Source organism: Panthera leo, chromosome E2 (assembly GCF_018350215.1).
Source record: "Panthera leo isolate Ple1 chromosome E2, P.leo_Ple1_pat1.1, whole genome shotgun sequence".
Lineage (NCBI taxonomy): Eukaryota > Metazoa > Chordata > Mammalia > Carnivora > Felidae > Panthera > Panthera leo.
The window spans coordinates 42,970,959-42,983,111 of NC_056693.1; the positions used below are offsets into that span (position 1 = coordinate 42,970,959).

At 53.0% G+C, this 12,153-nt stretch overlaps 2 protein-coding genes across 17 annotated transcripts in view; both read right to left on the reverse strand.

Moving 5' to 3' along the window:
• GFOD2 (glucose-fructose oxidoreductase domain containing 2) overlaps positions 1 to 2,071 on the reverse strand; it is a 36,760-nt gene extending 34,689 nt beyond the window's left edge. For 3 of the 8 annotated variants that reach the window (XM_042918457.1, XM_042918456.1, XM_042918455.1), the window contains exon 1: positions 1,025 to 2,071. In XM_042918457.1, coding sequence (XP_042774391.1) covers positions 1,025 to 1,298 — 274 coding nt within the window. In that variant the 5' untranslated portion in view covers positions 1,299 to 2,071. Of the gene's footprint in view, positions 1 to 408; positions 846 to 1,024 lie in introns of those variants that run through there. The other 5 variants (XR_006197076.1, XM_042918462.1, XM_042918458.1 and 2 more) reach the window with 3 other exon arrangements.
• Positions 2,072 to 6,466: 4,395 nt separating this feature from the next.
• RANBP10 (RAN binding protein 10) overlaps positions 6,467 to 12,153 on the reverse strand; it is a 61,273-nt gene continuing 55,586 nt past the window's right edge. For 8 of the 9 annotated variants that reach the window (XM_042920467.1, XM_042920471.1, XM_042920469.1 and 5 more), the window contains 8 exons: positions 11,383 to 11,495; positions 9,815 to 9,923; positions 9,556 to 9,704; positions 9,158 to 9,362; positions 8,295 to 8,416; positions 7,655 to 7,800; positions 7,242 to 7,353; positions 6,469 to 6,791 (listed from right to left, as the gene is read on the reverse strand). In XM_042920467.1, the coding sequence (XP_042776401.1) occupies positions 6,661 to 6,791; positions 7,242 to 7,353; positions 7,655 to 7,800; positions 8,295 to 8,416; positions 9,158 to 9,362; positions 9,556 to 9,704; positions 9,815 to 9,923; positions 11,383 to 11,495 (1,087 nt within the window). In that variant the 3' untranslated portion in view covers positions 6,469 to 6,660. Of the gene's footprint in view, positions 6,792 to 7,241; positions 7,354 to 7,654; positions 7,801 to 8,294; positions 8,417 to 9,157; positions 9,363 to 9,555; positions 9,705 to 9,814; positions 9,924 to 11,382; positions 11,496 to 12,153 lie in introns of all 9 variants that reach the window. The other variant, XM_042920466.1, reaches the window with a different exon arrangement.

The following is a 12,153-nucleotide window of genomic DNA, read 5'->3' on the forward strand; positions in this document are numbered from 1 at the left end:
ATGTAGCTTCCCCAACACAAAGACAACTGTCTTCTCCATATCTCAATAATGTGTTAAGTGTCTTTTCTAACTTAAATAGCCTTCCCTTCAAATGAAGGGTCATACTCTACAGGCTCTTCCTTCTGAGACCTTTATGCCCCACAGCCTACAAAAGTCTTCTGGGCAGTGCCCCAACTTGGTTCTGGATACTCACAGGGCACCCACTTTCTTCTATAAGATGGTTTATAACCTTTCCTGCTGTCTAGCTAATGCAACTTTAAACTTTTCTATTCTTGTCCCGTTCTTTACCTTTGGCAGCAGAGGGAAGGTAAACTTTCACACAACCATTCACAAGTCCTGATCTCCCCACCCCCATTTCCTTCCACCTCATTCGTGTGATAACATCTCGATGGGAACACCTTACCTCACCTTTTGTCTCCGCTAGTCCATTTGCTTCCTTCCTGGGCTTCAAAGCTAGGCCAGGGCCATTGAGACCTGGCCAGTGGGCATTTTGTAACTGGCAGAGCCACCTGCACTTTCCGGAGTGTCCTTTCTCCCATCTGCCACCTGAACTCTCTTTCCTTAAAGTATTTACCTTCTACAAGTCCCATCTCACTCTGAAAGACGATGTACCAGCTACCCTATGCGCCCTTTGTCTGAGGCTTCCACACCTCACATCCTCGTCCACAAATCGTCAGTCCTCACACAGGTAGGGTCTGTTCGGCACGAGGCAGGGGAACCTAGGTTTCCGCGTCCGGTAAAGGGATGGGTCATGGCCGAGGTCCTTTCAGGACACAAAATTCTACAATTCTATGACCAAATCTGTAGGTCCTATTTCTGCGGTGGGGAGGACAAACTCCGGGGCGACCCCCGAACTCGGCGACCGCGGTGGCAGTTAGAACTGCCCCCTCCAGCCCAGGCTATGAGTAGCTCCGCCTCCGACCTCGGGCGCCGGGCCGCGGAGGCCCGGTCGACGCCCGCTGGCTGCCGCGCCATGCCCGCGCTCTCCTTCATCCTCACCCGCCGCCGCGGGCCCGCCTCTCACCTGGCATGCTGGCATCGCCCGTCCCGCGCTGTACCAGAGACCATGGGTCCGGACCGGTCTCGACCACCACCCGCCCGCCAAGAGGTAGGCTGGCGGGGACGCGCGGGCCCCGGAATCTAAAGCGCAGCCACCGGGAACGCGCCGCCTGGTTTCTAAGGAACCGGGAGCTCTGGAAAGGGAGGGGCGGGACGGCGAGTAGTCTGCGCATGCTCCTTGACGGGGGGGTGGGCCTGCGCTGGGAGGTGCCGTGATTGAGGGCTGCGCATGTGCGCATGCTCGCACTTTAGGGGCGGAGGTTAAGTGTCTTGGCTGAAGGGCTAGGTCCTTTATTTCCGGCGGTGGTGGCTGGTGGGCGAGTGTGTTACTGCGTCTACTTGTTTCGGGCCTCCGTCCAGCATCAAAAACAACCAGGTTCTGGGAACTGTGGTGGGCCTTGGTTGTTCTGGAATGAAGGAAGGTCTGGTGTTGGACACAACGACCTGTCGTTGCAAACGGTAGTTCTCTTGAACTCGCCGTACTTCCTGGCCTCCTGACTCCTACTAATGACTGTCTTTTCTGTTCTCTGGTTCCTGTTTTCTTTCCTTTCTCTTCCTTTGCGTGTTCTTCGGTTGTTACTTACATGTTAGTGGTCCTACAGTGACCTCAGTGCCCCTGATCTCTACTGGAGCCTGTGTCCTCCCAAGTCAATACCGTTTTGTAACAAGACTTCTCTTTAGTTCACCATATTGTCCGCTGGAGTAGTGAAACCTGTAAGCCTTACTGTAAAACAGGCTATGTTGGAAATGTAGGATTAGGGGTTGTTCCTACATGGGGAGCCCCTCCCCTGCTTTTCTGACTCCTGGTGAGTCTGGACCCCCACTCAGGTGGTATTAGGAAGGTGTCCCAGCCGTGGTTCCAGAGCAACCTGTGACAATAGAATATGTCAGTTGAGCTGAGGCAGTTATTCTCAGAACTGCTGACCAACCGGGTCCAACTGCTTTAGGAGACAGGACTTCCTGCCACTGCTGCCACCTTCAGAGCATGGAAGACTCCCAGAGTGATGAGAAATTGTAACCTCTAACCTCCCTCTTCTGATAGGGTTTTATCCCCTTAATCTTTTCCCCTGGATTCTGAACAGCCATGCAGAATCAAAATGTGCTTGTGTTTGTGCTTGATATTTCTGTTTCTGTCCCAAGATTCACCCTAGAACAGGGTTTCTCAACAGTGGCACTGTTGACATTTTGAGCCTGATAATTCTTTGTTGTTGGGAGCTGTCTATGCATTGTAGGATGTTTATAGCATCCCTGGCCTCTACCCAGTAGATGCCACTAGCCTAGCACTCCACCCAAGTTGTGACTACCAACAATATCTCCAGTCACTGCCAAGTGTTCCCTGTGGGGGTAGGGGTGGGGGTGGGTGGATAAAATCACTCCCTGTAGAGAACCACTGGAGAGAAATTAATCTACTCTGGCTTTATGGAACCAGGACTTTTGTTCTTAATCTAACATTCCATTGTCCCGCCACAGTAACTTTTCCCTAAGAGAGTTCTGTCGAGTAATAGTCTTATAAAATAACCGAGTGAAGCACGCATGTACTGTATCTATCCCTCTCTGTCAAGCCTGCCCTATATGTGCTATAATCCCCTACCTCCGTGGGGTAGGATTAATCACATTTTAAGGGTGGGGAAACTGAAGCTGAGAAAGGTTAATTTTCCAGAGTTAGTAAACAGAACTAGGATTTGGAGTATGAGTGCTTTCTCCTCAAACTGCCTGGAAGCTAATTCAATAACCCTCAGAAGAGCTCTGACTACCCAGTGTTTGGGATTAGTGTATTTGGAGTCCATTAAAATCTTACCCTGTGGACAGGAGGACCTGTGGCCACCTTTTGGAAGCTGAATTTGCTCCTTGTTTGTCTTAGATGAAAGCTGTCTGGGGGGAGAAAGCTGAAGCCTAAGTTCCTATCCTCTTTGGGCTCTCGCAAACACCTGAAGTCTTGAAGGGTACCAGGGGCCTGGCAACCTAAGAGGTGGGCTGAGAAGGGGCCAAACTGTCAAAACAGACTGTGCCACACAAAGGGTACAAACCCCAATAAGACTCAAAACAGAGACTAGACACTCGTGACTGCTCATGGATGTATATTTTAATAAAAATAATTCTGTCAAAATACAACAGGAGTTTTTTCATTTCTCAAGTACAATTTAATAGGATGTTTTGTGTTAGAATTCTCTCTAAACCCTCCCACAAGTTTCATGCTAATGCCAAGTATCAACTCGCAAGGACAAAGGCAGAACCAGTGTGCACAATGTGGAGGACATCTGTTTCAGCTGTAGTTACTAATGGAGGAAAACCCTATGCAAAGAGGTGGCACCTGAGGCAGCCAGAGCCCATGAACTGGCCACAGGTCCGGTGCACGGGACTGGCAGTCAAGTGGGGGCTCTGCTGCCTGGCTGCCACATGCATGCATACCTGAGTTGTGAGCAACCAAAGGAACTTTCAGCGCTGACAGTTCTCTGCCTCATCTTCTTTGTGCTTGCTTAAGGGGTAGGAAGGTGCTGGGTGGCTGGGCAGTCCCCACTTCCCCATCTCTTAGTGTCCCTGTTCTGGCAGCCTACCCCCAGCCACAGACCCATGTGGGTGAGGATCAGAGGTTCTGGCTTTCTTTGCATCATCTGCCAGTGTCCGCTCTGGAAGGTAACATCTGGTGGCACAAGGGGAAAAGGTAAACAGGGAAGGCTGCTCCCCCAGGGCTGGATGACCCAACAGAGCCAGGTCTTCTTCCTGTCCTCTTGGGTCAGGTCCAGCCCTTCACTGGGGCTCCTCCCAGGTGCCTTCCCCACTGTTGGCTCCCAGACAACAGGCTGGTAGGACTGGGTGTGCATAAGGGGCTCCTCTGGCTGGCAGGCAGCCCTGGACTATCAGCAAGATAGTGGACTCAAGCAGCTTGGTTTTGATCCTCTCCATGGCTTGTGGGGCAAAGGCTTATGTCCCAAAGGTAAGCTGTCCAATTGGGACAGAAAGCCCCTCTGGAGAGGAACAGAGTAAACAACTTGGACTCAGCTGAAACAGAGAGATAAGGCACAGAAAATGGGGAGATGGCCATGGGAACTGAGCGCGAGCCAGGTGGACACTCAACCCCAAGCAGCACACAGCTGTCCTGGGCCCTCTTGGGCCCTCTCTCAGCTGCTCCACAATTCAAGCCCAGCCACCCATCCCCATCCCTGACACACCCCTGAAGATACCAGCTGCTTAGACACTGCTGGGGGCCTCACCAGCCTAAGCCTTTCACTCACCATTTGGCTTCAAGACTAAACAGTGTCGTACAGCCCATGGGGATGAGGTTAGTCCCAGCTCTGCCACTAACCTGCTCTGTGACTTTGGCTAAGTCATTTAATCTCCCAGGCCTGTTTCCTTATTAAATGAGAGGACTGATGGAGTAGATGGTCTCTGAACCCCATTCCAGCTAAAAAAAGCCTCTGGTTTTAATGCCCAATCCTGCTCAGCTCTGATCATTTTAACACCTTGATGTTTTTAACCTCTGCATTTGGGAGCTAGCCATCCCCAGCCTCGCACAGGATGAGTTTTCCTTTACAGACATGACAACACCTCTCCAACAGGCCATGGTCTGTGGGGTGACAGCCAAGGCCCTGGTGGGGACCAAGAAAAAGCAGCAGCTTATAGGATCATGCCCCAAGGCAGAACTCGGGGAAAGCACAGGGCCAGGGCCCTTACACCAATCACGAGCAGTTGGTCCAACTGAGTCCCATTTCTTGTCCAGCTATGGGCGTGACAGGCAATGAATCTCAGGCTGTACCAACCATCCCTATGTCTGTTGCCAGAGAGCAGGAGCTTATCTAGCCCTTTCCCAGGCAGGGACTCAAAGTTCAATTTCTGGCCTTGCCCCTTGGCAAGGGCTACCTGTGCACTCCCTCTCACTATGAAGCAGGTAGGGAAAGCCCAGCCCCTCCTGGTGCTCCTCTGGGTAGGCCTCCTCCTTTTCTTCCTCCTGGGCAGTCAGTCCTCTCCACTGATGGCTTGCTCAAGTCCCAACAGTCATCTCAGCCCTTCCTCTCCTGATTCCCTGATGGCAGTACCGGGACTGTTTCTACCCCACCAGCTATGAAGATCCATCTGAAACGGCTGGTGGGACATTTGTAGAGCCCATGAGGTCCCTTCCTCTGGCCAACAAATACTCATAATAGTCTTTTCTAAGAGTGGCTGGGACCAAGCTGCAGGGAGCTGCCTGGCACAGCTGCAGTGAAGCCTGGCTTAGTAGGTCAAGAGTTCCATCCACTCCAGCAACTGGTGGCCCAAGTATCTGCCTCCACAAGGTCCTAGCTTCACAACAGAAAGCATGGATTCCATCAGAGCTGTGCAGAGATGGTGAAGATCCAGGCAGAAAGAAGGCAGTCCCTGTACTCAAGGGCCTCTGTCCTGGAATGGAGACATCCTCCCCGCAGCCTGACACACAGCAGCTCTCGAGTCAAAGGCAGGTAGTTTCCAGGCAATCAATTTAGAGTAAATGAATTATTTGGCCATCTTAACAAGGGAAAACAGGATGCTGAGTGGGGGGAGAAAGGGAGGGGCAAGGTAGGCAGTGAGAGGCAGGGTAGAACGGTAGATAGCGTGCTGGCCAAGGACCCTCTACTCCCTTGCTTTGCTGTGTGGCCCTGGGCCAACCAACTCATTCCTTCTCTGAAGCCTCAGCCCTATAGTTGTCCACCCAGCCCGACTCTCAGGGGCCTAGGGACCCACACCTTTCGGATGCTGCAAACCAGCTTAGCCTGACCTGCCCACTAAGTGGCCCCCGCAAAGCCTACTGGGCTTCCAGGAGCTGCAGCTGGGCCTGTGGCTCAACAAAGGGGAAGCCTGAAATAAACAAATCACTTGGCTGAGGTGACAGAGATGATTCTTTTTTAATGAGTTGGTCTCAAATAAAAACATATGGTGTCCGGACAGCCTCACCCAAGAGGTGCTGGATCACTAACACTACGATAAATACTGTGTCTTTTTTTAATATATATATTTATATATATAATCTCATTTTTTTTTTTTACTTATGAAAATAGTAAGCTATCACCAACTTGGATAGGCTTCATCACTAAATGAGCAGAAACCAGCTCAGCACAAGCTCTCCAGAGATAAATACTGGTGGCTCAGTCAGGAGGAAAAAAACAAAAAGATTTAAAAAACCCCAACCCCTCCTCAAAACAAAACCCCCCTTTCAAACTAGAAGGCGCTACATGAGAGTAACCAGCCAATACTGTGTCAGAGGCCGCTGCACGTGAAGACAGAGACTGAGGGCTGGCGGGGGGGGGGGGGGGGGGGGGCGGAAGGGAGGAAGGAAGAAAGGGAAGAGAAGAAAGAGGAGAAAGGAAAGAGAAGAGAAAACAAGAAAAGAAAAGAGAAGAGAGAAGAAAAGAAAAGAAAAGAAAAGAAAAGAGAAAAGAAAAGAAAAGAAAAGAAAAGAAAAGAAAAGAAAAGAAAAGAAAAGAAAAGAAAAGAAAAGAAAAGAAAAGAAAACAGAGTTGGGGAGGCCAGGCAGGAGGAATGGACTCTGCCCATGGCTTCCAGGTCCCTGCGCCAGATGCCTATGGAGGGCAGGGCTGCTCCAGCCCTGGGGCTGAGGAAGGGCCAGGTGGGGCCAGCCAGCGTGGTCAGCTAGTGCAAGTAGTCGTCGACTCTGGCAAAGGAGCAAGATCCCAGGCCCGCTCTGGCCATGAGCCGTAGACATTCAGATGCCTGACCCAGGGCGAGCATCAGAGGGGGCTGCTTTGGCAGGTTCTGAGACTCTGTGAAGGAGAGACAGGCCTGGTAAATGCTCTGCCCAGGAACTGGGCTCAGGTCAAAGTTCCCTTGGAAGCACAAAGTGGGGTCAGTGGACAGAATCGCTTAGAACATGGTGTTCACATATCTGTGTGAGTATGTCCCAGCCACCAGCGCATGGCTATGCAGCCATGCTAGGAACCTGAGGACCTTAACTTTCTTTAGAGCAATGTGTTGGCCCAGGCCTATAGACACAGGCCAGAGTCTATCATGATCTAGCCAGCCAATTCAGCTGGGCAGAGAGAGGTCAAGATTTAAGTTCAGCCATGGAAGCCCAAGTCCTGTGGGCTACCAGAGAGTGCCTGGGCAGAGCACACTGCCCTAATTTGGACAAATACCAGCAATCCCCAGGGAGAGAGGGAGGAGCCACCCTAGGCATTCATGGACCAGCTTCTGTTATTGTTAGAGCTGCTTACCTAAAATGGCGCTGTTGAGGGCAGCACACACAGGCTCCCTCTGGATGGGGTCAAGCTGCTGGCCAACTGGGCAGCTCCAGGGATCTGAGTACGCCAGCAGGCTAAATGCATCCTAAGGGACAGGACATTCTTGAGAGGACTGTGGCACACGCCACACACATACACACCTCCATGACTCCAGGGGCATACAGAGCCCTACATGGTGCCCTGTGAGCATAGGGTCAGAAAGGACTGTGCCTTCCCCAGAGCCTAGAGAGAGTAGCATATGCCCCCGAAGTCCTGCTTCCCATTGTGGACTTCACTAGAACCCGCTCTGTCCTGCTGCTGCTGCCCCCACAGCCCTCCCAGAGTCACCCTGCTCCCTCCCCCAAAAATGGAGGCCTGCTCTGTATGAAGGTCAGGTTGTTCTATACCTGCAGCATCTCCGTGTGAGCCAAATTCTTGCCATACTCCCGGCCCAGCTGCTCACTCAGTGCTTGCAACTCGCGACCAAACAGGATAATCCTTTCTGTGGCAGCCTGGTTGCCCCCACAGAGCTGCCGCCGAGGATGCCCATCATCTGCACCCAGAGCCCAGCAGAGAACAAATCAGGAAGAGTAAGGAGAGAAGGGGAGAACTGGGGTGGGGACCCCAAAAGGAACATGGCGAGAAGGACCTTGGGGAGACTGCCAGAGGCAAGTTAGGGCTGGGAGGAACAGGTGGATCATCTGGAGCTAAGGTGCTTTTAGTCCACCAAGCACATTGTCTAGGGGTCTGGACTTAGAACCTTTCCCTTCTCCCACCCTCTACAGATGCACGGGTGTTCATAAGAGTGCCCACCCTCACCAACTGCCTCTAGCCTCAGACACAGGGGCCCTGATCTTGGCAGCAGGGCAGGGGCTTTCCCGTTTCAACCACCCGTTCATGATCGGCTAAGGCGGCAGTGGACCAGGTCTGGTTAGAGTTTCTCAGGCTGTCAAAGCCTGCCCTTCCCAATCCCTTCCTGGGGGACAGAAGACATCTGGATAGAGCCATTACCACCCACGGATCACCATGCTGAGCCATCATTCTTACCCATGCTGGACTCATCTGTCTGCAGGTCCTCATGCTTGTAGGCGCCATTGACAATATGTGTGGACACACTCTCCAGCACACCATTGGGGTAATGCTCTGCTTCCATCTCCATCTCACTGTCACTGTGGAGAAGGGTTGAGGTGGGAGTTGGCCAGAGGGATGTGGCTGGAGCAACCTGGTTGGGCTTCCATTCAGGCTTTAGCCACAGATTGCTGTGGGTAAACCAAAGGACCCTAGGAGCATGAAAGGCTTCCCAGGCTCCAACACTCGGACCCTAGTGTGACACCAGCTATCCCCAGAGGCCTCTCATCTGATTCTCACTCTTGTCTCAATGCTGCCTCTGCGGCTCTCCCCTTCCTGGACTTCCTCTGAGTTGGTGCACCCCTTCTACACATTCCTCCCCTACCCCCCAGTGACCAGAGACCCCTGATAAGAATCTCTAGGTGTCACACCCAGGTCAAACCTGAGGCATGCCTGGGGGCTGCTGAAAGTCACCTGTAGTCTATAGCCTAATACCTCTGCTGCCCAACCTATCTGACCTCAAGCCCCACCCAGCAAAAGGTTCTTTAGTGTAGACCCTAGGGGTTCTGCCAGGTCTGCTCCCAGGAGACCACATTCTCAGCCTGGCAGTACCAGTGCCTCTGGAAAAAGTCAGGGCCAAGGAAAGTGGCAGCTGGATCATGGGTAGGGCCAGAAGCTGGAGCCAATGCCTGGTCTCGCAGGTCAGCAGCTACTACTCCAGGCACAGACTTGGGATGGAGGTGGGGGTGAAAGACAGGGGGTGGCACTTAAAGGACAGGCTGCAGTAAGCCCAGCTGGTGCAGAGCAGAAAGCAGGAGGAAGAAGCAGAGCAGGACAGGCACCTGGTCTCCTGGTTACTGGTGCTGCTGTGGGGCTGGGACTTGGTGGAATCTGTTGAGTTGGACTCGGAGTAATTGACGGAGGATGGGGATGAGGAAGACGAGGAGGATGAGGAGGAGGAGGAGGAGCTGGGTGCAGGGTATTTACTGTGGTTCTGTTTGCTCTTCGTGGATACGACGCCATTGCTGCAGCTGGGACTGTCTGCTCCTAGAAACCAGAGGGTAGTCAGAAGAAGAGGGGCAGTTTGCCATCAAATGGGGTCTCAGGAATAACCACAGTGGTCCCATTTCCCTTCCCCCAAATCCAGCAGCGAGCCCTGAGCCCAGCCCAGGGAAGGGCATATGGGTGGCCTTTCTTCTCCACACCAGTTCTTCCCCGAGCCCTCTGGAGAGTGGCTGACCTGTGTTGTGCATGTGGGAACTACTAGGGCCGTGTCGGGGGCTGAGGCTGGGGGAGCCAGGGTAGCTGTCCTGGGACTTGGGGCTTCGGGAGCTCAAGCTGCGGACCTCACTGTCAGTCCCATTCACCATCTCCACAAATTGTCGGCACCTGCAGAGGGAGCAGAGCGGCAATGCTCTGGGCTTCGTCTGGGCTATATGTTCCGACCACCAGCTGGGAGGGGCTGGACTATGGGGCAGCTGGTGGTGCCCAAAACTTACTTGAGCATGAAGAGCAGGTTAGGGTTATGCTCCAGCAGTCCTGGATAGAAGCGTTGCGTGGTCTCAATGGCCTCACCCACACGGCCCTCCAGCACCAGCTTCTGGATCTCTGCAGAGAGCAAAAGCATGGCAGTGAGTGAGGGGCTGTAGAGCTCCTTCATAATCACATGCCTACAATACTACCAGCTCTGAGCATGGACTAGCCAATGGTCAGGTGGGCCAGCTCAGAGTAGCATGATGCTTGAGATGCTCACAGAAGAGGCTGAAGAAGGAAACTGGCCTCCCAGCCCCAAAATAGACCCTGGTTTCTGTCAAGTGTCGGGAGTCTTCAAAGAATAACAGGGGAAAACAAGTGGGACTCAGTGCAGAGGCAGGAGAGCAAATTTGGAGGCTTGCTCCTGTGGAGGTCAGTTCGCCAGGGACCTGGGCATGGGGAGGGGCTCTGGCTGTGGGAACATGATCTGGGGTTGGGCACCCAGGCAGCTTGGTGGCCCTAGGGGCTCCTCTTCAGATAGATTTCTCTCCTGTCAGGCTTCACAGGGGGGTGGCAAAGGGAGCACAATGGTTTCTGGGCCAGGACCCAAGTCTTGGCAGTCTTCAGGGGCTGCAGAATGCTCCCTGCTGGGGAGAGGAGGTCATCCTCCTCACACTGGCATCTCTGACGTTGACACCTTTCAGGCCATCAGCATCTTGCTCTTGCTCTGGGGCCTGGTGCATCTTGCTGGGAGCGACTTCTGGGTCTGAGGCTCTCATTCGTAGATCCCAAGTCTGGGATCCCTTTCCGTCTGTCTGGCTGGGCGTAGCTTCTCTGGGAGACACAGACACATGCACATACACAGAGACGACAGGCTCAGAGAGACGCAAGCAGGCACACACAGACACACATCCACACACACCCATTCTCCCTCACTCTCCTCTCCTCTTCCTATCTCCTTACTGGGCTCTGTTTCCTCTTTCCCAACACCCTCCTTCCACAAAAGAGCCCCAAACACACAGTATGCAGGCCAGTATGTACACTGGGAAAGTTTCCTTTGACTCCTTCCTTTGGTTGTCTGCAAAAGGCAGGACCAGAGGTGGGAGCAGAGAGAGGTGCCACCGCAGCAGCCACTGAGAACCAGCCTTCACCCTGTCTGACTACTTCAGTCCTCTTTCTGGCCGGGAACAAGCAGAACTACTAAAGCTGAGTAAATGGGAAAGGCAGGACATTGGTCTGGTAAGATGCAAACACACTCTTCCAAAAGACCATGAACAGGAGGCTGAGTAGAGGCCAGGATTTGGGGGAAGGAAACAAGCATGGAGGAGTGGGATCCAGCCATGCCAGGCCCCAGCCTGTGCCGGGCCATCAGAGTGTGTAGTGAAGAGGCTGCACTGAGACATTCATTCCCATGCTGCTGGGCTGGGGCTGTGGGCTAGTCTCCTGGTGGTAAGGACCAGAGCTGAATGGACTCCTGACAGGTTACCCAAGGCTGGCATGAGCCAGACAGCAGAGTTAGGGATAGGTGAGGGAGGGAGGGAGGGAGGGAGGGAGGGAGGGAGGGAGGGAGAGAGGAAAGGAGAATCAACCTTACTTTGTCTGTTCTTTATGGATGCTTGTTCTTCCTGAATCGGGGTTTCAGTCATTCGGGCAAAAGCTGTGGCCGTGGCACAATACCCATGATGCACCAGGTAAGATGAGACCATGCTAGAAGAAAGGAAATGCTCAAGGTGACACTTTAGAACTGCATTTCTCACTGACCACCTGAAGGGACAAACTATCTCCCTGTCTGGGCTCCCTTACACACATCATGGAGGTCCAACCTCCACAGAATAAGAATAAAGAGGCTGAAACAAAATGAAAACTTCCCCCAGTGCTCATGCAGTCAGGCTGGAGAAGGGCTGGTCACCAGAGCTGTCCTGGTAGCTTGGAGGAGGGGATGCAGTTTCTCTGCAATATGCTGCCCACAAGTGGGCAAATATGATAACAAAAATACACACACAGGCACATACCATCTCCTTACAGAAACAGGTGCCTCCTGTGAACTGCAGCAAGCCCAGAGCTGGCTGATAGGCTCTCTGAGGGCTTCCTGGAATGGCAGCTGGCCAATCAGCCCGGGAGCTGCCCAGACAGAGACGATGTGTGCCATGTGCGTACCCTCTGTAGACACAGAAACTCCTCTGCAGGCTACCCCGTGTGCCCAGCATAAGCACTGCAGCTTACCCAGTGAACTTAGCCCTCAGGAGTGCTGGCTCTAGCGGGTGATGGGAAGCTAACCCATGACCCAAATTATTCCACAATATGCCACAAGTCAGGGGCTCAGGAAGCCAAGATATAGGCATCAATGCAGCCAACAGGAACACAA